Source organism: Hipposideros armiger, unplaced genomic scaffold (assembly GCF_001890085.2).
Source record: "Hipposideros armiger isolate ML-2016 unplaced genomic scaffold, ASM189008v1 scaffold_469, whole genome shotgun sequence".
Taxonomy (NCBI): domain Eukaryota; kingdom Metazoa; phylum Chordata; class Mammalia; order Chiroptera; family Hipposideridae; genus Hipposideros; species Hipposideros armiger.
Genome location: NW_017731819.1, coordinates 342,427 through 364,888, shown reverse-complemented (window position 1 = coordinate 364,888; position 22,462 = coordinate 342,427). Strand labels below are relative to the sequence as shown.

At 52.4% G+C, this 22,462-nt stretch overlaps 1 protein-coding gene across 5 annotated transcripts in view; it reads right to left on the bottom strand.

The window, feature by feature from the left end:
* Nucleotides 1-12: 12 nt before the first annotated feature.
* CYB5RL (cytochrome b5 reductase like) overlaps nucleotides 13-22,462 on the bottom strand; it is a 31,673-nt gene continuing 9,223 nt past the window's right edge. For 2 of the 5 annotated variants that reach the window (XM_019666433.1, XM_019666434.1), the window contains exons 5-7: nucleotides 19,269-19,373; nucleotides 15,735-15,938; nucleotides 10,304-12,079 (exon numbers count right to left, since the gene is read on the bottom strand). In XM_019666433.1, coding sequence (XP_019521978.1) covers nucleotides 11,876-12,079; nucleotides 15,735-15,938; nucleotides 19,269-19,373 — 513 coding nt within the window. In that variant the 3' untranslated portion in view covers nucleotides 10,304-11,875. Of the gene's footprint in view, nucleotides 88-7,202; nucleotides 9,446-10,303; nucleotides 12,080-15,734; nucleotides 15,939-19,268; nucleotides 19,374-22,462 lie in introns of those variants that run through there. The other 3 variants (XR_002126663.1, XR_002126662.1, XM_019666435.1) reach the window with 3 other exon arrangements.

The window sequence follows — 22,462 nt, the reverse complement described above, 5'->3', positions numbered from 1 at the left end:
CCATCTGCCAGGCCACATGTTGCCTCTGGCCCATCCTGTTGTCAGGAGGTCCCCAGGGAGCCCTTTGCTGCCAGCACGGGAGGCCACCTGGAAGGTGTTCAGCAGAGAGCATCAGGAATAGTCAGGCCTGAGGCATCGGCTTACCTATGGGGCTTGATTGGCAGGAACAGAAAGGTTCAGCTGTCCTGGGCTGTCTGAGGAGACGGGAGCTTTTATTAAACAACCGCTGTGTGTGAGCGAGAGGAAGCTAGCCCAGGGCCTGCGAAGTGCTGAGCGTGGTGCTCGGAGCCTCCCATACACTATGTGGTGTGTCCTCGCAATTTCAGAGGCACATATTAGACTCCCCATCTTACAGAGGAGGACATTGAAGCTCAAAGGTTTGGGCCACTGTCTTGGGTTGAGTTGTTCCACAGGAAGACTCTGTGACAAGGACTGGAGAGCAAGGAGTTTATTTGGGAGGAGATCCCAGGAAACATGGGGTGGGGGTGGGGGAAGGGGGGGAAGTAAGACAGGGATGAGAAGAAGCCCGTTCAGGGTGTGTTAATGAGCAGCTTGCCATGTGGGCAACGAAGGCTCAACCCCCAAGGGCACCTCCTTAGACAGTGTAGACCCAACCCCAAGTTGTCCCACGGAGGAGCAAGGAAGCGAGTGTCTGTCCACCAACTGCCAGCTGCCCCTGGGTGAAAGCTGCTGTTGGCATCATCCTCAGGCATTTCCAACCTGCCTGTGAATGACCTGCGTACCTGAGAATGGCAAATGTTGCAGGATGTGGGCAGAACTGTGATGGCATCAACTGAAGCATCCATAATATAAGACTGTTGAATTATTGTGACTACACCCCAGACTTGCAGTCCCTCAAGTCACTCATCTCTGAAATGTTGCTCCGATGCCCCGGAGCAACCGCCTCTCTTCCTGCACTGTCATGCAACCTCCCGACACTCATCTCTCTTCCCTGCTGTTCTGCCCCCACCTCGCAGACCCCTTGTCCCATCTTCCCTCATGGGCTTAGATTCCAGGGTCAGGGTCATCCAGCTCTCCTTTCATGACATCTGCTGGCCAAGCCCTGCCGGCCACATTCTCCCTGTGCATCTGGACCTCTGAGCACTGCTGAGCAGAGTCCTCTCACCATGTAGTCAGCACAGCATCCATTCATGGTCTCCAGCCTCATCTGGGGGCTCAGTCCGCCCCACCCCCTGCTACTTTCTCATGTTTCCTTAGGTGGCTCTCCCTGTGAGTCTCCACTAATCTCAACCCAGATGGTCACCATTCTCCCAGAGACAGTGCATCCCCACCCGCTCTGCAGATGACCCCACCCCTTCCTACAGAGTAAGCAGGCAAGCCAGAAAGCAGAACCCCACCATCTTACACCGCTCCCCCTGTCCACAAGTGCTCCTAGACCCTTCCCATCTCCTGTCTAAGACAATCCCTCCACCTGTCCGGAGCCCACCCCTCCCCCTGGCTCAGGGACCTAACTCCCCATTAGCTCCAGCCTCTCTCCATAACCTCAGCCTCTCCTGCCTGGCTGGCTTTCTCTCATTCACATTTAAGCACATGCAGGTCTCCCCATCATGGGGACACAAACACTTTCCATGACCCCAACACTCCCCCTAGCTCCCATCCTGTCATCTGCTGGCTGTCCCAGCCAAGCTTCCTGCAAGCAGTGTCTACACTTCTTACCGTCCCTTTCTTTCCTCCCCGCTCCCAGGTCTGCTGCACTGCACTACAGTTCAAATGATTTGGTCACCAGCAACTTTCCTGGTCACTAAACCCTACCAGTGTCCCCTTTTCCGCCTAAATAAACCTCATGCATTTAAATCCTTGTCTCGAGTTCTGCTCCCGGGACAGCCCAAGCTGATGCCCAGCCCAAGAGCATCACTGGCAAAGAGGAGCAGGTTACCAGGACTGGCTTAGCACGATTCACCCCCTAAGACGAGGCATATTGCTACCACAACAAAACCAGGCTTTGGTTAGCAACGCAAGGATGGCTGCGGAGCTGGCAACCACCACAGTGCTGCTCAGGCCCCTCGAAACCAGCAGCTCACAAACTGAACTCATAGCTGCCCCCCAACTCCATCAAACTCCTTTCGCATTTCCTATTAATGTGGTGGCACGACCAACCTACCAAGTGGAAATGTCAGAGCTGCTGTGACTTCCTTTCCCCTCACCCCCACATCCATGGTCACACTTGACCTTGGTCACCACTTTAGGCTGTGAAACAACTTCCGAAGCCATCACAACCCACACTGTCTCTCTCTTGCGCAATCACAGCAGTCTCCTCACTGGCCTGAGTGTCGGCTCTGCCTGCTGCCTGCTCATCTCAAACCACTTTCTACTCTGATCTTTCTGAAATGCTAATCTAACAATATCACCTCTTGGCTCAAGATAAAATCCAAAGTCCTCTGCTTGGCACGCAGGCTTCTTCGGGACACCCGCTCCCCCAGCACCTCTCAGACTTTCTCCCCGTCTTGAGCTCCACATACCGGCCACCAGGCATCTCTCTCCCTTCTCACATGCTGCGCCCTAATCCTGGAGGGCCCTTCTTTCTGCTCCATCCTTGACAGACTCTTATTCATCCTTCAAAACGCAGTTACCTCCCCCAGGGAGTTGTCCTGATGATACCCCAAACCCCTCCCTGACTCTGCCCCTCCCTGGGCTCAGCCCCAGCATGGAGAGGCCCACCTGCGCTCTGGCTGGCTGGTTTTTCTGTGAATGTCCTCTGTCTTGGGGTTTCATTCCAGCGCCCAGCACAGGATTTAGCCCAGAGCACGAACTCTCACTTGCCTGGGTCCCCACTGCACACCCTCCCCTAACACATCCTAAATGCTCAGCTGCCATTTATGGATTGAACTGCTCAAGAACACATAGCCGGAAAGCATCCTGTCAATTCAAGTCCATGTTCATCTGTGTCCAAAGCGTGAGTGGCAGGATGGTCTGGTGTGGCAGTTAGGCATGGAGCTCCTAGAACCAGGACCATGTGGGTTCAACTCTGGCAGTTACTGGCTGTATGACTGTGGACAAGCACTTCATCTCTCCAGGCCTCCATTTCCTTACCCGTGAATTGAGAATGGCATCTCATTGGACGTCGTGAGGATTAAATGGGTAAGACATGTGGGGTGCGTAGAGGAGTGCTGGTATAGTAAGCTCGGAGGGCCTGTTTTCCCTTATCCTGCATCCCATTTGTGTGAGCTCCAAATGCTTCCCACACCTCCAGTCTTCTTGCACCTTGTTTTAACCCATCTCTCCTTGAAGTCACCTCTGAATGGGGCCTCCCCTGCCCGGCTGCCCCTCCCTCTGATCAGCAGCCTTCTCTCTCGGGCCCCACGGAAGGTGGTGGAGAAGCAACAAAGGCACCTGCCAACTGCCTGCCAGGGTCATTGAGTGCCTGAGCTGCTCACAAGACAGTCAACCCTAGGCACCGGGGGGCCTGTCAGCGGGTGCCCCACTGAGCTCTAAGGACCCACCCTCAAACTTCCATGTGCGTCTTGGCATAGAAATGAGCCTCGTATCCATTGCTGGCTCCGCAGCACCCCAGAGCTAAGACACAGGACGTCGTATGTCTGGGCGGCAGACGGGAGCTGCCATGCACGCGCTCCTGTCACTGTGCATATTTGTCTGTCTCTGGATGCCCCTGCGTCATCATCTGGTCGTGCTGTTTTCTCCAGGACGAGAACCCGTCTTAGTGTCTATGCATCGGGCACCAAGTACACTAGTCTTTGTGGGTGACTGTCCATTTCTGAGTGTGAATGTGCCCTTTTGTGGCTGCACCCAGCACTGTGCATTCATCTCTGTTTCTTTGTACATATGCCCATCTCTGTGTATACATGTGTCACACATACTTCTGCCTCTATGTCTATGGGTAGGCACCTAGACCTGCATGTACCCAGCTCTCTCTCTGGATCTATACGGAGATTTGGGTGAGAATGTCTCTCAGTGGGTGTATATCCATATCTAAGTGCAAATGTCACAGCTGCATGTATGCATGACAAGCTCAGGAGATATGTGCCTCTCCACATGTGAACATTTATTTTTTTTATTATTTTTTTTTAAAGATTTTTATTGGGGAATTGGGGGGATGGGAACAATGCTGGGGAATTGGGGGAAGGGGAACAGACAAGTTGCTGTTGTTTTGTTCTTCATTCTAGTGGAGGATGTGGCTTCACTGGCCCAAGTTGGCACCATCATTGAGCTCTTCCCAAGCGAGGCAGATCAGTCGCCGGCTTCTGGACGGCCGCTCACTGCAGCTGCTGGCCGCTCACGCTGGCTGCTGGCTACACACGGTAGCCCATGGCAACCCACTGCCACAGGGGCTGCAGCCTACGCCGTCGCCGGCGACTCAGGGCAGCCCAGCTCCAGGTTGAGCTGTTGTTCAGCATCTTAGCTGTAGAGGGCAGTGTCACTGGCCCTCATATGTGGGATCCGAACCGGGGCCCTCTGGCGTCCCAAGCCAGTTCTTAACCATCGCGCCACTCGGCCGGCCCTCCACATGTGAACATTTAGAAGTCACATCTATTGCCATGAGTACACAGCTCTCTGCTGGGGTACCGGTCTGTGTCTCAGTGTAAAATTATTACCTCCAGGTGTGTACATCAGAGCCTAAGTGTTCATAATTCTAAGTACCTATGCTTGTAGAGTCCTCGTGTGCACATCTCTGTCTGGGGCTCCTCGCTAGGGCAGTTTCGTTTTCGTATCTGCACTCTGTCACTGTACCCGAGTACAAGCATGGTGCCGAGGGATAGCATGGGTGCTGCCTAATGTTCCCCCTTTCCACAACAGTCTGGGCTGACAAAAGGTGAGGCAGGGAGGCTGTGCCACCCCTGGCGGTTCCTGGCTGGGCCCCAGGGAGCCACATCTCTCCATGAACTAGAGCTCTGGGGACTTAGGGGAGCTTTCCATGAGTACAGTCCCGGTGGCAGAGGCCAGGAGGTAGGGTCGCTTAGGGAGCACCCCACCCTCTGCTCCCATCAGTAGGGGCTGGCCCTGCCTGGTAAGAGATGGGTGCATCGCCTTCCAGACTTCCTCTCCTGTGGCCTGATAGAAAGCCACAGGGTCAGCAGTGAGTGGGTGTGGGGAAGGGCAAGGGGGCCCTATATGATGAGGGGAAGGAGAAACGGGGCAGGAATAGAGAGAGAACAACTAGGAGAGAGGTGAAGGGTCAAGGAGGGAGGTGGAAAGCTGAATGCAGGGGACGCAGGAGGACGCAGGACCCAACGGAGCCAAGGCCGGTGGAGGGCTGGGTGGAGTCCTCGGGGATGGCGGGAGGCGGGCCCATGGGGTCTTGCTGGCTCCTCACACCCCTGGGAGCCACACACCAGCCCCAGGGCTGGGACTTTGCCAGGAGGAGGAAGTCGCAGCCCCGCCTCTCTCCAGTCTCTCTGAATCTCTGTTTTTCTCTCACAGTCATTCTGCCCTGTCCCTGTTCCCAAAGGCTGGGGAGTGAAGGCCACACTGGGAATGACTTCCCATAAGACCGGACGGGCCAAGGACGTAACCTTCACAGCCTCCAGTTCCTGGGCCGATGGGAAGAAAGTGAGGAGGGAGGATTGCGCCCAGCAAATGTTGTTTATCTCCAAGCTCACTTTCACTTTTACAGAACTGGACATTTTCGAGAACACACTGGAGGCTCCAGCTGAACCACCAGCGGCCATGAGCATCATCCAGGAGCAGGTGTGGGCCTGGCAGGTGCCTGGAGTGCAGGAAGAGGGAGGGGAGTCAGGGCCTCGGGCCCTTGGGCGCGTATTGTAGGCTGAGCCAGGTTAATCTCTGCACAGTACTGTGCAGTCACACACGTCTTTTCTTGTGTTCCAGGTTCTGCCTTCCATTTTCCATCCCAATGTCCCAAACTGTATGTTCCAACTCAGGGTTCTATGTCCAACATAATAGGCTCCAAGCCCGAATTCTATGTTCCTTGTTACAAACATCCCATCACCTCCCTCCTCTCCTTCCAGGTGCCTTGTGGTCGACCAGCTGGAGGTGAAGTTCCTTTGCATCCAGGTGGAGGAGCTGATACAGGCTCTCCTGCCCTCCAAGCTGGCTGGTGTGGCCTACCATCCAGCCCAGTGTGCCCACCTGGCCGCAGTGCTGAGTGCCGAGATCCAGGACCCGGTCAAGGATGTCACCCCTCCCTGCTACAAGCTAGTGTGCTCTGGCAGCATCGGGAGCAAGGGGCAGGATGACGTGGCGGCCTCCAGCCAGAACCCATGGGACCTGCATGCTGACAGCTACGTGAACCCCACACTCTTCTGTGTGGTGCTGGTGCACGTCATCTATTTGGAGAGAGCCCTGTGAGATGAGGGAGGGGCCTGGGACCCACATGGGGCCCCGTGCTGGAGCTTGGCCCTGAAAACTCAGCCCCTAGCCCATCAGTCGGTGACCTGTCAAAGCAGCGCCCACCCAGGTAAGGCCAGCAGCTTCCATAATTCATGATCAATTAAAAGGAAACGAGTATGATGCACCTACATTTACCCCTCCTCAGGCCACCCAGGCCACACACACTGCTGAGTGCCTTCGCCTGTGGCTGGAATTATGCCAACCACGTGCAGCTCCCAGCTGGGTGTACAGATCAGAAGCTCCAAGGGGCAGCTATCTATGTCTTTGATTAATAAAAAATGGGAGATAAATTAATAATGACTTAATACATGCAATTGGGGATCAAAATCTTCCAAAGCATGGGAAAAATCACAAAAGGGTAAATGCTGACAGTGAAAAGTTTGAGAACAGTTGCTGTCCTCAGAGGCCACGAGCCGGGCACTGCTGGGAAGGGCCACCAGGGAGGGGAGAGAAGGGGACTGGGTTCTCATGCCCATCCCGTGGCAGGTGCTGTGCGTGGGCATCACGTTTCCCTCATTCTCACACGACCCTGGGAGACATGCTACCATCCTTATTTTGTAGATAAGTAAACTGAGGCTCAGAAAGACCAGCTTATGTGCCCTGAATACTTACAGAATCAGTAAGAGATCTGAACCTAGGTCTGCCTCATTTAAAAAGGAACAAAATATAACAAAACAAAAAAAAGGAAAAAGGAGTCCCAAACTGTGGTGTCTGGAAAATCACTCTGGTTCAAGTTCACAAGGAAAAGAAGAGGGACAAACAGAGGGAATGGCGTGAAAGCTAGGAGTGCTGGGCATAATTGGCGTAATTTATACTCTTACTGTTGTATCTAGACCAGGGCCAGCACACAGTAGGTGCTCACAAGTTGTTTCAAATGAGAGAATGAAAAGCTTGGAGGCATAAAGGGCCATAGCCTATCCTGGGGTGGGGGAGGGGAAATGAATGTTTTCAAGCCTCTAGTTTCCGAAGCACTTTGAGTAGGCATATTTAATCTTATTTTAAAATGTTTTAATTATGGAACTATTTCAAACACAAAAAAGGTAGAACATAATAAAGCAGAGTCAGTGAACTCATCACCCAGATTCACCAATGTTCATATTCTGCCATATTTATTTCAAATATTAGTATTTTTATAATAAAGTGACACAGATGAAAGTCCCCCACCCCACTCTATCCTATACCCTTCCCTCTGTCCCCAGAGGTCACCACTGTCTTTGAAGTTGGTGGATCTCCTTCCTGAGCATTTGGTGTTGTTTTTTCAACTTTCCAAATATGGGTATCTCACTGTACCTTTCCTTTTACAGTTGCTTTTCACTCAATTATTATGTTTTTAGGATTCAGTCTATGTTGATACATGTAGACCTGGTTCATTCACTTTAAGTGCTGCGTGGTATTCTGCTGCAGGGATCTCTATAGAACCGTGCATTTCTCTAAATGATGGACATAGAGGTAGTTTTTATTCTTTGCTGTTTCAAACAGTGCAGCAATGCAAATCTTCATACACATCTCCTGGTGCACTCATGTGTCCCATATGACCTTGGTAACTGCCGCACGCTGGATGGAATTTGTGTACCCCTACATGACCTTGGAGAACTGCTTAATGTCTTAGAAGTTTACTTTCCTCATCAGTAAATTGGGGTAATAAAATAGCATCATTTGGGTGATGACTATTGCTTCAATTTAGATGAAAAGCACTTTGCAACTTGTAAAGGACTCCATGAGTATTAGTCGTTTATTATACCCAGGATGTACTGAGTACCCTCCTCCCACCTGGGGACACAATGAGCAGGCCTCGGTATGGGGCCCTAGATGTGCTCACATGCAAACAAGACAGTGTGAGAGGCGCAGCAACAGAAGAACGCACAAGGCTGCTCACTAATCGAGCCTGGAGTGGCAGAGGCAGGCAAGGCTTCCAAGAGGAAGTGACACTCAGCAAAGCCCTCAAAAGACAAGGAGGCGAGGGCGAGGGGGAGACAGGAGCGTGGCAGGACCCAGGCAGAGGGAGCAACAAATGTGAAGGAGTTGACTGACACAAGGGGACACGTTTGGAACGTAAGAGTTGGGGGCAAGGGGTCAGTAACATAAAATAAGTCTGGAAAGGTAAACAAAGCTGACAGGCTGTATCCTGAGGGCAGCAGGGAGCCACTGAAGGATCTTAAGCAAGGGAGTGACGGGCTCAGATCTGCATGTCAGAAAAAGTGGTATGAATAAGCTCTGGAGATCTGTACAACAATGCACCTACAGTCAACAACGATGCACTGTACACTTAAAGATGTGTTAAGAGGGTAGATCTCATGTTAAGTGTTCTTACCACGATAAAAAAATCATCAGTCTGGTTGCAGTGTGTAAAGGCGTGTGGGGGAAGAGGCTGGAGGCTGGGACACCAGTGAGGGGACTGCTCAAGGGGCATAGGGAAAACACGGGGGCTGGAGCAAGGCAGCTGTCGTTTCTGCTACCATCACCGACAGCATACCTCCCACGACATGTGGCGGGGACATTAGCAGGAGAGATGGCAGCAATGGCATCTTGTGAGGCATGGTACTCCGCTGTGAGCTCTCGAGTTTCCAGGTGATATGAGCCCTTTGGCACCTTGGCACCAAGGGCATGGCTGGGTCCCCACCAATGTGCCATAAGAGACCCCACCAGTGTCCAGGCCGCACAGATCCCACATGGGTTGAGGGGAAGGAGAGGACAACATTAGGATAAGAGAGGCTGTTGGTTACCACTGGGTGACCCAGTATACTATCTAAACATCCAGTATCTATTGTAAAAGGGGACAAAAACAGACACAGAAGAACTGCCCCAGGTTCCCACCCCTTCAGTGGGGACCCCCTACCACCCTTATGAGTAAGGATGTTGCCTTTCAAGCCTCTACCCTCAGTGCAGTGACGTGTTCCTGGCCCTCTCCTAGGAGAGGCTAAAAACGCTTGCCGTCCACTCTCCATAATCCCCTTGCTAGAACACCCATCCCGTTCAGAATTACCAGTTTAATTTCTGCCCTCCTTTTCGGGCTGTAAGCTCCCCAGTGGAGCTTACCGGAACTGCACCTGTCTTGTTCACTGTTGTCTCCTTGGTGCCTAGAACAAAGTCTGGCTCATAATGGGCCCTCCAGGAGTATCTGTGAGGAGAATCAATAGGATGTGATGTGCTGAGAGAGAGCGGAAGACGCCCAGATTTCTGGGGTCCTGAGAGAAGAAACGTGTCTTGCCCAAGTCACAAGGCAGGTGGAGAGAAGTCACAGTTCCTGCTGGGACCTGTGAGTCAGTGCAGGACCTTCCCACACATTACACTGTGCTCAAAGGAGGCTATGCAACAGACCAGCGTTTCCCAACGCATATTTTATGCAACACTAGTCTCAAAAGATTCTAATGGATTAAAATGCTCTATGGTTAAATAAGCTTGGGAAACTCTGAGTCAACAAAATGAGAAAAGGGCCGGCCGAGTGGCTCAGTTGGTTAGAGCGTGAGCTCTGAGCAACAGGGTTACCGGTTCGACTCCCACATCGGATGGGGGGGGGGTGTCACACCCCACCCCTCCCACAACTAGATTGAAGACAACGACTTGAGCTGAGCTGCCACTGAGCTGCCAAAGGACAGCCGGATGGCTCAGAACGTTAGAGCGCATGCTGTTAACAACAAGGTTGCCAGTTCGACTCCCGCACCAGATGGTGGGCTGCACGCCCCCGCAACTAAGATTGAACACGGCGAATGAACTTGGAACTGAGCTGCGCCCTCCACAACTAAGATTGAAGGACAACAACCTGACTTGGAGCTGATGGGTCCTGGGAAAAACACACTGTTCCCCAATAAAGTTAAAAAAAAAAAGAAAAAAGTTTCTTTGCCATTGGACTTTTCAGAGCCTTTAACATACTCATGGACATATGATCCTTGACAAAGGTCATGTGCAGTATTCTCCGTATCTGTTTGACCATGGAATTCAGCCTGTGAAACCGTTTGAAAGCTTTGGCACCATCCCCCAACTGCTTGTCGTATTTATTGAACACAGAACAACAGAGATTTGCCGCAACTTTTTAGATACTGCAAAAAACCCCTTTTTCACAAATAAAAATTAATGCAAGCCCCAAGATATAAATTGGATAAAAATAGAACTGCTCTGGTTGAAGTGGGGGCCTGAAGATCCCATCTGGCCATCCCTTCACTGCTGCCATGCCAGGAACCTTTGTGTCCCAGAGAACTCAGTTTGAAAATCACTGGTACAGGACTCTGAGCACAGGGCTGACATTAGGAGGCCTGGCTTCTAGTACTGGCACTGCCATGACCTGTTTTACCTTGGGCAGGTCAGTTAGCCTCACTAGGCCTCGGTTTCCCCATTGAAACAATGAGCCTGACAGACTGGATGCTTTCTGGAGTCCTTTAATCTCTGATCTGATGAGGGCTGTGACTCTATAAAATTCTAACTCTACGATTCTATGGTTCTCTCATTCTGAGATTCCATGACTTAATACTCTGATTCAGGGACTGCCTGTAGCCAGCCTGAGCTGGTGCAGTGCACTGGAGCCCAGGCTACGAAAAGCAGACTTCATTAACTGCAGTGCGCTGCCCAGAAGTGCTGGCTTCCCTGGGGAGGGCAGCCCCATGCAGGATGGAGGGGGCGGGGCATAGACAGGAGAGGTGGGTGGATCAGAACGCAGTAGCCACTCAGTGGGCAGAGCAGGGAGAAGGACCCAGGTCTCCTGACTCCTGCTCTATCTTTAGATCTCCATAGCAACTGTAGCCAGGGTGCCAGAGCTGAAGGCAAGGGCTGAGCTGGCTGCCTGCAGGAAGGAGGGGCGTCTGAGTCTGTGCCTCTTTTGCTGGTAAAAGGACTCTGGGCTGGGCTCTTGAGCCAGGGAAGGGAGACTGAGAGCCAAGCCTTTGCAGCAGGAAAGGCCTAGGGCCAATGCAAACCAAAGGTCACTCAAGGCCCCACCTCACTCTGCGAATGTGGTCAGGTCACAGAACGCAAGACCTTGGATGTGTCAGATCATGGCGCTGGAGGTATATAAGGCAAGTTCCTCCTCCAAAGAGTTCTCAGCCGCCCTGATGGCCATTCCCTGAACACTGAGTGAGCACCTCCTCTGAGCCAGCCCTGAGGCCTTACAGGATACCCACACAGGGAAACCCGGTCTCCAGGGGAAGCAGGCTTTGGAACAGACATTCCAGAGCAGGGTCCAACAGAAGCCCCGCACGAGCCGCCTAACCCGAGGAGCTGGGGAAGCTCCTCCCGCCCCTTCTCCTGCCTACTCCTCCTCATCCTGGGGCTCAGCCTGGACATGGCTTCCTTTGGAGAGTCCTCCCTGACTCCCAGGCTGGCTACTCTCCTTCCTGGCCTCCTACAGCCCATCCGTCCTTCGCACAGCAGGATGCCTGCCTGAGGGAGTCAGTAACTTCATAGGGTAGATGAGAAATGGAGGTGCACAGAGGTAAAGATATCCACCCAAGGTCACCTGGCAAATGAGTGGTGGTCCACGACTTCTGATTCTAGTCTGCGCTCCTTCCTATGTCCCAATGGCAGGCCCCTGGCCTGGGCTTTGCCAGGGAGTCCAGGCCTAGAAGAGGAAGTAGGAGTCCTCCGTCAGGCCGGCACGTAGCAAGCACCTGGCCATGTCCTTCGTAAACTCGGCCGAGCCACAGACCAACGCAAACGGCCTTCTCCGACAGGAGCCGACCAGCTCCTCAATCAGGTCCTGGGCCAGGCGGCCAAAGCGGGTTTTCTCCCGGTAACTCCAGGGAAGCTGCTCCAGGGAGCTCTCCTGGGATGAGAAACAGTGGGGGTGATTACTGGGGGGCCCTTGAGTTCATGCAGCCAGCTCTTCTCTGCCAAATGAAGAAACTGAGGCAGGGGGATGGGAAGGCCACCTCCACCTAGCCCTATCACGAGCCAGGCACCTCCTTACACGGGGACTCAGGTCACCCTCACAACCAGCCAGTGGGTGGACAGTCGTCCTCCTACAACAGCAGAGGCACAGGGAGGAGGGACGCCCCCCCAGGGCACACGAGGCAGGGGCAGTGGCAAGACTGGAACTCGGGCCCCACTGTTTCTCACTGCCTCTGGGGGACCGCTGCACCTGTCACTTGGGGGGTGGGGCATTTCCCGTGACTGTGGGTCTCCCAGAATTTTCCCAAGGTTGTCTAGCACCATCACCCTTGGAGCATAACTTTTGTTCATTTGTTTAAAGGTTCCAATAAACTTATTAACAGATGGTTACTGAGTGGTCACTCTGGGCCTGGCACTGTGCCAGGCACTGGGGACATGGCAGCTGCTCTAAACAAACAAGGTTCCTGGCCTCGTCCTGCCTGTGCGTATCAGACAGCCCAGACGGCAGTGCCTTAACCAGGAGAGGGGGGTGTTTCCCTCACATAAAAAGGCTCGAGGTAGTTCCAGGGCTGAACGGTGCCTGAGAAAAGCTCCACCACCAGCTGACTTAGAAGACTTTTTCTCAAGTAAACATTTTGCTGAAGTATAACATATGTATATAAAATTATAGACATCACTAAGTATATATAAAGAACTTTAACAGAGAAGAAACCATGTAATAAGCACCCAAAACAAACAAACCCCCGAGAGAATAGGTCTATTCAGACCTCTGCAGACCCCATTACGAAGCTTCCAGCTCCTGGGGCTAACCAGAGGCAGGATGGAGATGGGAATGGGGGCTGGAATCCGAGCTTTGCTGCCACTTCCCAGTGAGTGCCAGTGACCTCTCTGAGCTGTTGTGATGAGCGCAGGCTGATGGGGAAACCCTGGCAGGGACTCTGTGAGTGCAGGCCTCTAATTTCAGGTGCGTTCCCTTGGAGCCCACCTCGCAGAGTTCGTGGGACACTGAGAGCCTTCAGGGGACAGCACTGTGGTGCTGACAGGGGGTCCTGTCTGATGACCTGATGTCCCTGTGCTCCCTCCATCCTCTGACACACCCCATGGGCCCCTGAGGGCAGGGACCTGCAGGGCTGTTGGCCTCACCTCTCCTTACTGCCCACTTCCCTCAGGCCAGTTAAGTTCAGCTCAGCCATCCCAACTGCGCACCCAGAGATGCACTGGTCTGGTTGCTGCTCAGGTTGGGAGGAGACCCATAAACAATGATGGTGCAGTGGTGGTGGGGATAGGGGTTGTTGTGGGGGGTGGGGGGTGCTGTGAAGGAGGGCCCAGGATGTGAGAGCAGAAACATCTACACCAGCTGGGGGACTCAGGGAAAGCTTCCAGGGTGGAATTACACCTCAGCGGAGAGATGAGGGAAGAGTGGGTGTTAAAGATGTGGGGGAAAGTGCTCCCGGCAAGGGGAACACTGTGAGCAGAGGCCTGGCAGCTGGAGAAGCACAGAGCACTTGCAACCACAAGCAGACCAGTGACAGCAGCACACAGCATGCAAGGAGGGAGGGCTAGGAGACAAGGTCAAAGAGGGCTGGCACAGCGGTAAGGGCTTGGACTGTGTCCTGAGAGCAGTGGGGAGCCAGGGAAGGGCTGCAAGCAGGGCGCTGGTGTGGTCGGAGCTGCCCTTCCAGCTGCAGGATGAAGGACAAACTGGCAGGGGTGGCTAGAGCAGGGAGCTGCTTGAAGATGCTGCCACTAAGGCCCAGGCAGGAGGGAGCACCCTGACTGGAAGGAGCACGGATGGGCAAGAGGCACCTCGCACTGCATCACCCCTGCCGTCGACGGCCAGCCCATTTGCCTGCCCCACCGCAGGCCACTGGCATTATCAAAGCCCCAGGCCCTCTACTGCCGGTAAACTTCAACTCTACCCTCAAGCCCGGGCTCATACACCACCTCCTCTGTGAAGCCCTCCCTGCTTGCTGCAGCCTCCTGAACGCTCTCAGCAGCACCCATGCCTGTGCAGTCTTACACCGGTGAGCAGTAAGATCAGGGGCTCTGGAGCAGGACCACCCGGGTTCACACCCAGCTCTCCACCAACTTACTGCGTTCTCTTGGGCAAGGTTCTTAAATCTCTGTGCCTGAGTTTGCACATCTGTACAATGGGCATGATGACAGTACAAGCCTCGTAAGACTGTGGTGGGGGTGGCATGAGTTAACACACATAAAGTGCTGAGAACAGTGCCAGGCACAGAGGAAGTACTCGGTCAAGGGGAGCCATTGTCAGCCATCCCTGTAGCTGTCCCTCATACACAGGTGAGAACCTGGCATGTGGTTTGGGAAAAGGAAGGCTGGCCAGTAGGGGCAACTCTGCCAGGTGCCTGCTTCCTGCCCCTCCTCCCGCCCTCCTTGAGCAGGCCCTCAGGCAGGGTTGAGCACGCTGCCTGGCAGTGGTGGCCCTGCTGTCACCCCCTCTCCCACTCAGGCTGCACACTAGCCTTCTGTTTCCTTCCCCTGCCGTGGGCATTGCTGCTGCTACTAATGTCACCAAGCATGACCCTCTCGATGACTCTGCCTCTCGGCCAGGCCTGCAGACCCTGGCCCCTGGGGAATCCTTGGATCTTTGGTATTGGGACCGGAAACCCAGTTTCCTGTCACCCCCCACCCAGCCATAATGTCAAGGATCACGTAGGTCTTTAGGAACACTCTAAAGCTGTTTCAAAGAGGAAATTGATAAGAAGAGTGCTCCAAAGTACAGGGCAATAAGTTGACCCTGAGCAACAGAGAATGGAGGGGCGGTCTTAGCAGGGGATCTCAACCCAGGGGGTGTAGGAAAAACAAATAAAGCTACCAACCAGAGGAAAGCAGGTGAACAAAGACAGCTGAGGGGCTGGCTTGAGATAAAGGGCATGATGGGCCCCCCCATGCTATGGCCCAGAGTGGAGGCGCCGGGAAGGCCTGAGTGAATGGAGGGGTGGGGAATCAGAGGGAAGAGGAATCAGAAGGCAGAGTCGCTTCCAGCTAGAGTGTCTGCAGCCTAGACAGGTGGAAAGTAGCTTTCCTCCCTAGCAGGGACAAAGTGTGTGGTAGGGGCTCTAACAAATGCAGAGAACTCGCCTCCAGTTTACTTTGCCAATCACTGATGGAGGGAGTACCTACTCTGTGCCTGGCACTGTGCTAAGCAGAGGGGGGAGCATGGTGACCCAGACACGGGGGTCCCTGCCTCAAGGAGCTTATCCTAGAGGACATCTGTGGCCTGGCCCACTGACTCCACAGCCAGGTCCCCAGCCCATATAACTGATGATGCCAGAGGGCGGAGGCAGGCAGCAAAGCATGCTGGGTGAGCTAGAGCTCTGGAATCACACAGCCCCGGCTCAAGTCCTGCCTTTACCCCATCTAGCAGCACGACACCGGCTGGCACCTTTCACCTCTCTGAGCATGTGTCCTCATCTGCATAATGAACATGACAATACCTGCCTTCTTTGCCAGATGCATGGTTCAACCAGTGGCCAGCACAGGGCAGAGAGGCCACAGCAGGGCCTCAGGATGGGTGCAAGGGCACAGCAGTCTCCATCAGGGAAGGCAGTCACCACTGGGCTCACCTGGCTGAGCACAAAGAAGGTGCGGACGTTCCAGAAACGGGCCTGTTCCTGGAGGAAGGTTTTCAGGTAGATGTCCTCAAAGGTCTTGAAGCAGCAGACCAGGGTGACAAAGGTCTCATCATCTGCATTGTCTGTGATGCTGTGCAGGATGGGCACCATGGGGGCCAGGCCGGTGCCCGCAGCCAGCATGAGGAGCTCACCGTACTGGGGAACAGGACGGGTATGTGACGGGGTGGGCTGGGGAGTCGCACCTCATCCACCCACTACGGGGCCTTTGCTTGGGCTCGCCTGACCCAGATGGCACTGCCCTTCCTGTTTCCCACCATTTCAGTTCCCCCTCTACCTCCTCCAGGTAGCCATCTTTGCTTGTGAAAGTCTACTGCTTGTGAGGTCAGTGTAACAGAAGTCATGGAATCTGAGGGCCGTAAGGGAACATGAGGGGTAGCCCATCCTGTAAGTGGCTTGGTTGCCTTCTAAAGCATCTCCACAGGACTCTGCTTACATACTTCTGCTGACAGGTAGCCCACTACCTCCCGAGACAGTCTGCTCTATTACGGATCGACTCCCCTTGCCAGGGAGGTCTTCCCACCTCACAATGAGCTGAAACCTGCTCCCAGCAAAGCCTCGCCCACCGCCCCCATTCCAGCCCTGCCCTCTGGGCTGCTTCCTCTGCCTCAGGACAGCCCTACAGCGATCTGAGGGCCCTGGCTTGGGCCCCTCAGCCTGCTCCTTTCTGGACTATACATCATCATGCAATAAAAGTGAGTTTCCACCCCAGGAGGCCCCAGTTCCATCAACCCCTCCTCACTGAACCCATTTCCTGCTCTAGGCCTCTTAAAGAGGGGCAGTCCTCTTTAAGGCCAGTGCCGTGACTAACCCGTGCAGTGAGGTATTCACCCCCCTCATTCACAGAGATTAGGCCTCTTTGTTTGTTTGTTTGTTTTTTTGAATGCAGTCTGGGTTTTCACTAACTTTACTGACAATCAGTGCATGCCACACTTGTACATGAAACACACCTAGAGTATCAGGAGTCATAGAGAACCAGGTATAAATCCCTAGCCACGTGATTGGGCAAATCCTTTCACTTCTCTTTTCTTCACTCTGTTTCTTCACTGATAAAATAGTAGCACCTCCCCATAATAGCACCTGTCTCAGAATTGTCGTGAGGATTAAATGAGATGGCGTAAAGTGCCTGGTGCAGAGTCTGGGCCTTAGCAATTCGAATCCTCCCCCTCACTGAGCCCCTCCTGCCGGCCATGCCATCCAGCCCTGTATCTGTGCTCTCCCAGTCACCCCGTCTTTAGCCTGCCGTGTTCCTCCTCCTTCTCCCATCGCTGCTCAGGCTCTTCTCTGGGAAGACTTCCCAAGTCAGGGACAGGGGTCCCTCCTGGTTTTCCCTCAGCCCTCTGCACACCCCTCCTCACAACACTGGTCATGTTGTGTTGTTGTCATCTGTTTGTGTGTCTGTCTCCCTATCAGACTGGTGCTTCTGGAGGACAGGGGCCTTGTTCTGACCCATCTTGGGCCCCCAGGGTCCAGCAGGAGCCTGGCCCTGGGTGGGATCCTGGGAAATCTATGGAATGAACGCACAGGCAGATGCTAATGCACTAGTCCTCTGCGCTGACGTCGTGAGGTTCATCTGCAATGAAAACGACACACAGCAGCACAACAGGGCTGGGAAGAAGGCCAAAGCACCCCAGCCTCCTCCCAGGGGAAGAGCCCAGCCTAGACGCCATCAGGGGCCAAGTGTCAGTGTATGAGACCCCATCTCTTCTTCCTCACTGTTGGGCCCTACAACCTCCCTAGACAGGAAGTACGGGCTTTCCAGAGGTGTTCTACAGATGCGGGGGAGCAGCCACAAGGCACGGAGAGGCTCCACCTGGAAAAGGTGGTCAAGATCGCATTCATCAGCTGCCCTTCAAGGTTGGGGGGACACAATTCCTAGTCCCCGCCCTCAAGGGCCTGGGAAACACAGGGACACCATCAGCTAAAATGCAAGGCTGAGCATGGTTAGTACTAGAGAATATTGTAGAAGAGTAGTAATATATGCACACCACATATCTGTAAAATGGGGGTAGAAGTACATAGTGGTTCTTGTGAGGATTAAATGAGTTACTCCATGGTAAGTGCTAAAGTCAGAGCCCGGCACAGAGGAGGTGCCACATACACATTGGATATTATCACACACACATACGTGTGCACACTTGTACACACACCCATGTGTGAAAGAGCATTTGGAAGGTATGTCTGGGTGGATGGCCTGTAGATGTTCTTTATTTTCTTCTTTTTACCTCTCCATGTCTGCTGATTTTTTTTTGTAATGAAATGTATTGCATTTGTAATAAAAAAACGATAGAAGCTATTTTTAAATTAAACAAAAAGAATGGAGAGGAATGATTCATTCTTTTCCATTTGTTTTTGTTTTGCTTTGTTTTCCTAATTATAAAGATAATAGGTGTTCATTGTGGATAATTTGAAAAGTATAATGAAGAAAATAAAAATCACTCATTATCTGATCACCCAGAGCTGCTAACATTTCATTGCATTTTCTTTCATATTTTTCTCTGTGCGCTTTTTTTTTTTTTTTTTAAGCTGAGCCATCCTGCCATCTTGTTGGCAGCTCTGCAGCAGCTCAGCTCAGGCCGGGAATCGAACCGGCGACCCTGTTGCTCAGAGCTTGCACTCTTGGGCGATTTCTTAACCAACTGAGCCACTTGGCCAGCCCTTCTGTGCATTTTTAACTTAGTTTGCCAGCCTGTTGTATATTCAGTTTTGTACGTAGTATTTGTCACTTGATCTTATAGCATGAACATATAGCAGCATTTCTAAAAATAATTTTAAAACCCAGGATAATATTCTTTCAAGTACCTGTAACCCAGTGAATTTCACTGTTCCCCTGTTGTTGGATATTCAGTTATCTCTAATTTCTTGCTATTATAAATAAGGCTGCAATGAACATGTGCAAAAGTGTTGGTATTTTGGATTCTTTCCATAGACTTCCAGAAGTGGAATCACTGGGTCAAAGGACTTGACTCTTGGTACATACTGCCAAATTCCTCGCCAGATACGCACCAGCTGATGAGAAATTACTGATTCTTCCTGGGAACGTCAGGGAAGGCTTTGAACATAACGTGAAGATGAGAAGAACATTCCAGGCTAGGAAGCGGTGGCCTCCCAAGCAGGGAGCCATGGGGCATATTTAAGGGGTGGTTCTCCACAGTCTTGTAACTAAATCTGTAAATCTGGAATGATATCTGAGGGTGAGCTGGGACAGGGGCTCTAAGCACCAAGTGCATGAGTCTCGATTTTCTAAGCCATGGGCAGCCATGGGTAATTCTGAAGCCTGGGCAGGAAATTCTGTTTCTTAGTGCCTGCTCCATCTCCTCCCATGCCCAGCCCCAGGGATACTCTCGGGATTAGGTTTGGGCTCAGGAAGAATGGTACAGTGAGAACCCATAGCTTGAAACCTGAAACTGTAGTCCTGGAGGCTACACTGGGAGGGGTCTCCTGAGGACTCAGGATGCTGGCACTGACCTGGTTTGGTTTGTAGAAGAAGGCTCCGAAAGGTCCTCGCCAGAAAGCTGTGTCCCCTGCTCTCCAGGACTCGACATAGCGGGACATGAGCCCAGTCTGGTAGCACTGGGAGCAAACACAGGGAGGCCTCATTGGGACAGGCACACACGGCCAACACACGCCAGCCATTAACCCGGAGCCCTGTCTGCAATGCTAAGTGCTTTACATGTGTTATCTCTTTTAATCCTCCTAATCATCCCATGAAATTGGTGCTGTCGCTCCCAATTTCCAATGAGGCCCAGAAGCTTACATAGAAGGGACATGGTGAGGCCGGGATGAGAATCCACAGCACCTCCAGCTTTCACTACAGAGGTCTCAACTAACTAAGGGGCCACGCAGGTAACATGCCAATGAGTGAAGAACTGGGTATGAGATGATTAATGGCAACGAACACTCAGCCTCCATCTCAGGGAGCAGTAGGGAATAGTGAGGACTATTGTGAATGGGGGAGTGAATGCTCCTTCTAAAGGAGGAAACTACTCTGTAGATTTCAGGACATCATTTGTGGGGCCGATTATGCCAGATTTTCTGATTTTCCATAAGAGTAGGATGTCCATATTTTTATGTAAATTCTCCCATTTTTGAAATATCAGCAATTAATTCAAAACAGGGGCCAGCCGAGTGGCTCAGTTGGTTAAGAGTTGGCTTAAGAGCGCGAGCTCTGAGCAACAGGGCCGCCGGTTCAATTCCCACATGGGCCAGTGACACTGAGCCTGAGCTGAGCTGTCGCTGAGCTGCCAACAGGTGGCAGGATGGCTCAGCTGGTGTAACAACAAGATTGCCTGTTCGATGGTGAGCTATGCCCACCCGCAACTAAGACTGAACTCGGCACCTTGAGCTGAGCTGACGCCCAGATGGCTCAGTGGATAGAACATGTGCTCTTAACAACAAGGCTGCTGGTTCGACTCCTGCATGGGATGGTGGCTACACCCACCCACAACTAAGATTGAACTCGGCACCTTGAGCTTAGAGGCCACGAGCTGCCGACGGGAAGCCAGATGGCAACTAGCGTCCTCCACAACAAAGACTGAAGAACAACAACTTGTCTGTTCCTCTTCCCCAATTCCCCAACACTGTTCCCCTCCCCCAATTCCCCAATAAAATCTTTAAAAAAACAACAACACTGAACAGGCCAAAACCGAATACATTTATGAGCTGGAGTCAGTCTGTAGGCCACTTATCTGAAATCTCTGCACTACCCTACAGTCTCCTGGCTGGATGAAAAACATGAAGGTTGTGGGAGGGGACTCCTCCATGTGGGGAGGGCCGTCTACGGTTCTTGGGGGCCTGCCCACTCTATGCCAGGCACCGTGCTGAGGCTACAGAGACAGCTGCACCTGAAGCTCCACGAAAGAATCCGGCGCCTGAACCACGGAAAGGACTTCCTAAACACCTGAAGGAATGAATCGGTCAATCCGTTCATCAGACTCAGGCCCTCACCTTAAGGAGTTCACAATCTAGGAGGAACCTAAGTCTCAGGCATACACAAGGTAGAGACCACCCAATATTCCATGAGAAAGATAAAGTGCTGGGAGAGCCCTAAGGACGTGCAATCCCTTCCAACGGAGTGGGATCGAGGATAGCTTCCTGAAGGAGGAAGCATTTGGGCCGGGCCTTGAAGGCTGAGTAAGACTGAATTCACTGGGGATGGGAGTGGGAAGGCAGAGAGGATTCTGGACATCAGGTATGGTATGGTCAGGGGTAGGACAGCCAAGGTCATGTGCTGGGAACAGCAAGTGGGCACAGTAGAGTGAGGGTGAGGGGGAAGCACTGGACAACAGGACTGGAAGGATGTTTGGAAGGAGATTATAACCAGGCTTGAAGGAGAGACAGGGCTTTGCTCATCAGACATGCTTTTAAGCACCCAGAGCCACCTCCAGTACCATCCCTGACTTCCCTGGACACCATATGTATAAAGCCAAGGAAGTCCTCAGCTCACCTGGAAGAGGTCTAGGAGTGAGGCTCCAGTTTTCCACCTAACTTGCTGGAGGCTGTGTCTCAGAGCACACCTTGTTTTCTGGCCCCAGTCTCGCGAGAGGTACAGCCCCAGCTGTGGCCTTAAAGGCCTACAGTGCAGATGGTACTCAAGGAGTAAGGAAGGGTTCTTCCATGTCTCTAGCACCCACACAGAGCATGGCTCAATACACACTTGTTAAACAGGACTGACACTGAACTTCTCTTTCACTTGGGATCATATTACCCAAGGGGCCTAGGGACAATGACATCATCTTTCTGAGCTTCAGGTTCTTCATCTGTAAAATGGGGACAATGTGACTTCTGTAGGGTGGTTATGATGTTGAAACGAAATAATGAAAATAAAGAGGCAGAAGCAGTGCCCGGTGCCCAGAAGGTGCCTGAGAAATGGGAGTTCCTCCTTCCCATTTACACGGGAGGGCAAACCTGAAAAAAGCCGTCTGCCTTCCCCATTTGCAAAGACATTTCCAGCTCTTCCTAGCCAGCGGCTTAGGGGTAATTAAGCATCTCTCTAAAGAGAGGCTTTCCAGTAAACGGAGGAGAAAATCAGCCTTGCAGCTGGGAGATATCCAGCTGCCCTGAAGAACTGTCTCCAGGCTTATCCTTTCAACAGAAACACACCCAGACAAGCAGCTTGGGGACGCAGGCCATTTGGAGAGGATTTGTGGAATCTCCCAGACAAACAGTTGTGTGGAAAAGGGATCCCATCCAAGCTTATGTGTGAGGGAATAAACACGGGCTCTGAAAGCAGGCAGAGAGGACGGGAGCCAGAGACAGCGCTGGGGTCTCGGAGTCAGGAGGCCAGGGCTCACCCACCGGCCAGCTGCTCTAGTTACTTGCTGTGGAGCCTCGGGTTCTCCCAGGGCCTCGGTTTGCTTATCAAAGAAATAGCGCTAATAATTCCTGTCCTACAAGGGAGATCAAGGATGTGAATGCTATTCTTAAACAACGGTGTTCCCTAGGGTTCCATTTGGGAAATAATGATCGAGAGCTATATATTTATTAGGTTGACCCTTATGAAACTGCTGTAATTAAAAAATGTTACAGTATTACATGTAGTCCCACCTAATTATTTTTCCCACATAATTGGACCTTCATGACTTCTTATACATTTGGAGCCTATTCTTTGGGTCTCTGGGGTGATTTGTATCCAACCCACCTTGTTCATCTCATCTCTGCCA